A 6108-nucleotide genomic window follows, 5' to 3' on the forward strand; every position below is an offset into this window, starting at 1 on the left:
AAGTAAAAGTCATGATTTAAAAAAATACTTGGTAAAATTACAAATCCTCAAAAAAAAATCACTTAAATACTGTAACAAAGTAAATGTACTTAGTCATTATACATGTCTGGCGGTAAGTSATGTGATGTGAGTTTAGTGTTGACTGACTTCATGGACGCCATGTTGACTGGGCGGAGCTAATGTAAACAAAAGGCTGGGAGGGGCGGGGTGCAAACAGCAGGTTCTGAAGAGAGCTAAAGAACGGGCAGAACTGAAGAGGTGAAATTTCATTATCTGACATTCAACATGTTTTGTATAKCCCACAGATGGATCCTAACTTCTTCTAGGACCCCCATAATAAAAACAGAAAAAACTGCCTGAAAAACAGCCTTTTTGTTTTCATTAATCCAGAAAAAACCAAACAAACTGACTTTTAAATGTTGCATTTTTACATTATTACGGTCCGGTTCATGGTCTCACCTTCTTAGACAGGTGCCGTTTGATCTCCCTCTTCTCCTCCAGRTTGTTTCGAGCTGAAGAAAAGAAAAAAACGGACTTTTAGACAATGAAGGTGATTCGTCTTTTCTGTGGCGACCAACAGACACGACTCACGTTTCAGGATGTTCCTCTGCTCCAGCTCCTCGGCTGTCGGCCTCTGACTCAAGCGCCTGAAAACCAGACGAGTTCAGAGCCGTTATTTTTATTTAAAGTTGTAAACAAAGCTGCGTTCTGACAGTAAACCTTTTAGATCCTTGTATTCTCTGGTTTCACCACTAGAGGCCAGTAACTMACTGAGCCTTCACCTAACATCTGGGCTGTTCAAAATGTTTGTATTACATCAGCTGCAGACCAGCTAAACACTAACACCTGTGTCAATTCAATTAATTCAATTCAGTTACAACATGCGTTGTCTCAGGGCACTGTACATGAAAAAATATTTAAAACCACTTATTTCAACGTAAGGCATGAAAAAAATCTATCAAACCATTAAAAGACTAGCTAAATGTATGAAAAGAAAAGCTAAAACCATTAAAAGACTAGCTAAATGTATGAAAAGAAAAGCTAAAACCATTAAAAGACTAGCTAAAGGTATGAAAAGAAAAGCTAAAACAATTAAAAGCCTAGCTAAAGGTATAAAAATCCTGTTAAAACCATTAAAAGACTAGCTAAAGTTATGAAAAATCCAGCTAAAACCATTAAAAGACTAGCTTAAAGTATGAAAAGAAAAGCTAAAAGCATTAAAAGACTAGCTAAAGGTATGAAAAGAAAAGCTAAAACTATTAGACTAGCTAAAGGTACGAAAAGAAAAGCTAAAAGCATTAAGACTAGCTAAAGGTATGAAAAGAAAAGCTAAAACCTTCAAAAGACTAGCTAAAGGTATGAAAAGAAAAGCTAAAACTATTAAAAGACTAGCTAAAGGTATGAAAAGAAAAGCTAAAAGCATTAAGACTAGCTCAAAGTATGAAAAGAAAAGCTAAAAGCATTAAAAGACTAGCTAAAGGTATGAAAAGAAAAGCTAAAACCATTAAAAGACTAGCTAAAGGAATGAAAAATCCAGCTAAAGCCATTAAAAGACTAGCTTAAAGTATGAAAAGAAAAGCTAAAACCATTAAAAGACTAGCTAAAGGTATGAAAAGAAAAGCTAAAACCATTAAAATACTAGCTAAAGGTATGAAAAGAAAAGCTAAAACCATTAAAAGACTAGCTAAAGGTATGAAAAATCCAGCTAAAACCATTAAAAGACTAGCTTAAAGTATGAAAAGAAAAGCTAAAAGCATTAAAAGACTAGCTAAAAGTATGAAAAGAAAAGCTAAAACCATTAAAAGCCTAGCCAAAGGTATAAAAATCCAGCTAAAACCATTAAAAGACTAGCTAAAGGTATGAAAAGAAAAGCTAAAACCTTTAAAAGACTAGCTAAAAGTATGAAAAGAAAAGCTAAAACCATTAAAAGACTAGCTAAAGTTATGAAAAGAAAAGCTAAAAGCATTAAAAGACTAGCTAAAGGTATAAAAAATCCAGCTAAAGTTGATGGTGAAACCTCTCAACATCAAAATAAATGAGCTCAGCTGCAGGACGTGGATCACAGCAGCTCTGTCGTTTGTCTCAAACATTAATGGGCACTACAGTTCTGGATTTTGGTGACCTCGTGGGTGTGAAGAAGCTTTCGATGGTCGCACCTGACCTGCTGACAGAGTCGGCCCCTCTGATTGGTCGGAGGCTCACCTGGTCAGTTTGGTGGCGGTCTGCTGTCGAGACTCGAGCCGCTCCTGGTACGACTGCAGCTGCAGGATGTTCTTCTCCTCCAGCTCCCGTTTCGAGGGACGGTTGCTCAGCTTGATGGCCAGAGAGTCTTTTCGTAGRACCTTCAGGGCCAGCGTACCTTCAGGAGGAGCGACAGGTGACATCATTTCTTCTGGGCCACGCCCACATTCCACAAACACAAACTGTCAGATTCAAATATCGTAAAAACTACAGCAACGTACTTGTTAGGAGTGTATCATCCTCCTCTTCCTCTTCTTCCTCATCATCATCATCTTCCTCTTCTTCCTCCTCCTCGTCATCATCCTCCTCGTCTTCCTCCTCCTCTTCCTCGTCTTTGTACATGTCCGGCAGTTCCTCGTAGTCCGCCTCGTCGGGGAGGTTTTCTTTGTCCTCATCACACTCGAGCAGCACCGAGGGGATGCCGTGCATCATGGAGCTGCAGTGGGGAGGTCAGAGGTCAACCATCAGAGGTCAACCATCAGAGGTCAACCATCAGAGGTCAACCATCAGAGGTTAACCACCAGAGGCCAACCACCAGAGGTCAACCACCAGACGTCGAACTATCAGAGGTCAACCATCAGAGGTCAACCATCAGACGTCGAACTATCAGAGGTCAACCACCAGAGGTCAACCACCAGACGTCAACCATCAGACGTCGAACTATCAGAGGTCAACCATCAGAGGTCAACCACCAGAGGTCAACCACCAGAGGTCAACCACCAGAGGTCAACCACCAGAGGTCAACCATCAGACGTCAACCATCAGACGTCGAACTATCAGAGGTCAACCATCAGAGGTCAACCATCAGAGGTCAACCATCAGAGGTCAACCATCAGAGGTCAATCATCAGAGGTCAACTATCAGAGGTCAACTATCAGAGGTCAACCATCAGAGGTCAATCATCAGAGGTCAACTATCAGAGGTCAACTATCAGAGGTCAACCATCAGACGTCAACCATCAGACGTCAACCGTCAGAGGTCAACCGTCAGAGGTCAACTGTTGCAATATTTTTGCTGAAAGAAACTGAAAAGGCTTAATAGCAGAATGTTAATATGAGCTAAATTTGAACAGCTGATTTTTATTGAAAGTAGAAAAACAAAAGTCGACACAAGCAGACATCAGCCGACAGAACGAACGAAGCGTCAAAAAGCTCACAGAAAAACAAGAAACAAAGTACAGAAAAGTTTCAATTTGTTGTAAAATTGCTAAAGCAGCCAAAAATAGTAGAAAATAGCTAAAGGTTTGATTAAAAAGCTGAAATTATTACAAAAACGCATTAAGATCAGGTTTGCTGAATTAAGCTGTAAGAAGCTGAAATTATTGCAAAAAGCTGAATTAAGTAGAAAAAAAGCTCAAATTATCTGAAAATGGCTAAAAAGGCAGAAAACAGTTTGAATGCTTTAATGTGCTTTTTCAATATTTCATATAAAAACATTCAGCTCATTTATTCCAGGGGTGCCAAGACTTTTGGTACTTTGGCAATTTTATTTAATTTATTTATTTATTTTAGCTATTTAGCTGTTTTGGCCACTTTTTGTCTCAGTGAACATGAATAAAGCTGTCCTCAACTTCCTTAACCATTCAAAGTGTTTATAAGTCATTTCTGCTTTTTACACCTGCTCCATTCTGCTAATCTTCTAATTTTAACATTTTTGTGCTTCTTTCTGCATTTTTATGCTAATTTAAGTTTTTTGTATTTTCAGCTACTTTTTAGCTGATTTCAGCAAATTTTTTAAATTTTGGCTTCTTTGTGCCTAATTTGGCAAACATGCTATTTCTGCTTCTTTGAGTCACTTTCAGTGTTTTCAAGCTACATTTTAGCTGTTTTTCAGCTCCTTTCAGCATTTTTTTAGCTACTTTATCAGAAATTGCAACTTTTTTTTTTTAGCTAATGTGCGCTTTTTTTTAGTTATTTTTTTAACCATCTTTCAGCTAAATCAAACTTCTGGTATTTTAAACTAGATTTCTGCTCTGTTCAGCAGTTTTTGACACTTTTTCATATTTTTTTCCTACTTTCAGCGAACGTCGGCTGAAACGTATTTCACATTCWGTTTTATAATTTAACATTTTCAGCTTCTTCAGCAGTTTTCAGCTAAACTCTTTAAGCGTTACGTATTCATCGCATTTTTGCAGTTTTACATTTAGTAAAAACTACAGAAAAATGAGAAAACATTTTTGACAGTAAATCAAGTTGGCTCCGATTTCTCACCTCTCGAACTTCTGCACAGTCAGGGCCAGGGTTTTGTTCAGCTCCTCTATGATCCGGCTGGGCGGGTGCAGCGGGAGGGGCGGCGCCGAGGCGTGGCCGGAGGGGGCGGGGCACTTCTGGAAGGTGAGCGCGGGGGGCTCCGTGCTGCCCGCGGGCGCTGAGATCATGAGCTTCTTCGGAGGTAGAGGAGGTGATAATTTCATCGACATGCACGGTAACCTGACGGGAGCGCCGTCTGCGTGGGATGGGAAAAGGGGGCGGAGCCGGGGTAAGAGGCGAAGACAAACCCCATCGGGAGCGTTAACGAACCTGAGCTMACCTGTGATGTGATTGGGTATCCAGATGAAAGGTTTGGGAGGCGGAGCAGGAGGCTGCTTGTGTAACGAAGGACCTCCTGAGTCGTCGGCTGGCTTTGTGGGCGGAGCCTGGCTGGRCCTCTGATCTTCTTGACACGACCCGTCACTCGACATTTCAAACTCCGATGTTCCTGAATTTAATGAAAAGCAGGTGGAGGTCAGAAGGTGTGAGAGGACACCTGGTCAGAGGTTTTGGGGCTTTGCTGCGTACCTACAGCTGCCGCCGCTCCTTCCATCAGCTCCGAACCTTCGGACTCTGACGAGCCGGATAGCTCCGCAGAGCGCCCGTTCTCCATCCTCACCTCCTCCTGGAGAGCCGGCGAGGAGCCGCTGTCTGCAGAGGGACAGACGGAGACAGGAAGTCCACCTGCCAGACCTGCTCCTGGTCTTCCACAGAGGAGACCTTTAAATCCTCCTACCTTTGTCGTAGACCTCCTTCAGGAAGCCCTTCTTGATGAGCTCCTCTCTGCTCTGACGGGTCGACATCTTCCTCTCCAACACTGAAACACAAAGACCGTAAACACCTGCAGCAGACCATGGATGAGAACGTCACAAATGTTTTCATCTTTATTGAACAAACTTATGACAGGAAACTGATGCTATAGAAACAAACTTTTAGCTAGTTTTTTTTTGCTTCTTTTAGCTACTGTTTTTTTTTATGCATTTAGTGTCCTGCTTCAAACCTTTAGCTGTCCTTTTGCTACTACCATCTATAAGCTTCCCTTTTCATACTTTTAGCTAATTTTTAGCTTTTTTAGCTAGTTTTTGCTTTTTGCTTCTTTTTAGCTTTTTTCAGCCTTTTAGCCCTCACTTTGCTACTTCCCCTTTTTACAACCTTTAGCTCTAGTTTAGCTACTTTTATGTCGACTTTTAACAATTTTTTTTCCTCATGGCTTTCTACTTTCACCTGGTGTTTTTGTTTTATAGCATTAGGCTAATGTTCAGCTTCAGACTTTTAGCTACTCTTTTGATGCTAGCTAGTTTTTCCCTCCTTTAGCTAGTGTTTTTTAGCTTTTAGCTAGAGTTCTGTTACATTTTATCACTCGTTTTGTTACTTCCCTAATTTGGCTAGATTTTCCCTACTTTTAGCTATGGTTCAACTACTTTTACATGGTCTTAAAGTACTTTTACATTCTTGTTTGCTGTTTTTACCTAACGTTTTGCTACTTTTAGCTAATTCTTTTAGGATTTTTGCTTTTAGCAAGTGTTTTTTTTTTTACTTTTAGCTAGAGTTCTTTTACATTTTAGCCCTCTTTTTGCTGCTGTTGCCTTTTCATACTTTTTGCTACTAGTTATTTTAT

The 6108-nt window shown here is 40.3% G+C and overlaps 2 protein-coding genes across 2 annotated transcripts in view; one reads left to right on the top strand and one right to left on the bottom strand.

Annotated features, from left to right (window-relative positions):
- The window catches only part of tbc1d7 (TBC1 domain family, member 7), a 28700-nt gene that overhangs the window by 19785 nt on the left and 2807 nt on the right, over positions 1–6108 (top strand). The window lies entirely within an intron of this gene.
- Positions 1–6108, bottom strand: part of phactr1 (phosphatase and actin regulator 1) — a gene marked incomplete at its 5' end in the record, with an annotated part of 24753 nt that overhangs the window by 7489 nt on the left and 11156 nt on the right. Inside the window, 8 exon segments of the mRNA XM_014028283.1 lie at positions 460–512; positions 592–647; positions 2203–2359; positions 2463–2677; positions 4452–4686; positions 4771–4938; positions 5019–5141; positions 5227–5307. Coding sequence (XP_013883737.1) covers positions 460–512; positions 592–647; positions 2203–2359; positions 2463–2677; positions 4452–4686; positions 4771–4938; positions 5019–5141; positions 5227–5307 — 1088 coding nt within the window.

The sequence above is a fragment of the Austrofundulus limnaeus genome, unplaced genomic scaffold (genome assembly GCF_001266775.1).
Source record: "Austrofundulus limnaeus strain Quisiro unplaced genomic scaffold, Austrofundulus_limnaeus-1.0 Scaffold740, whole genome shotgun sequence".
Lineage (NCBI taxonomy): Eukaryota > Metazoa > Chordata > Actinopteri > Cyprinodontiformes > Rivulidae > Austrofundulus > Austrofundulus limnaeus.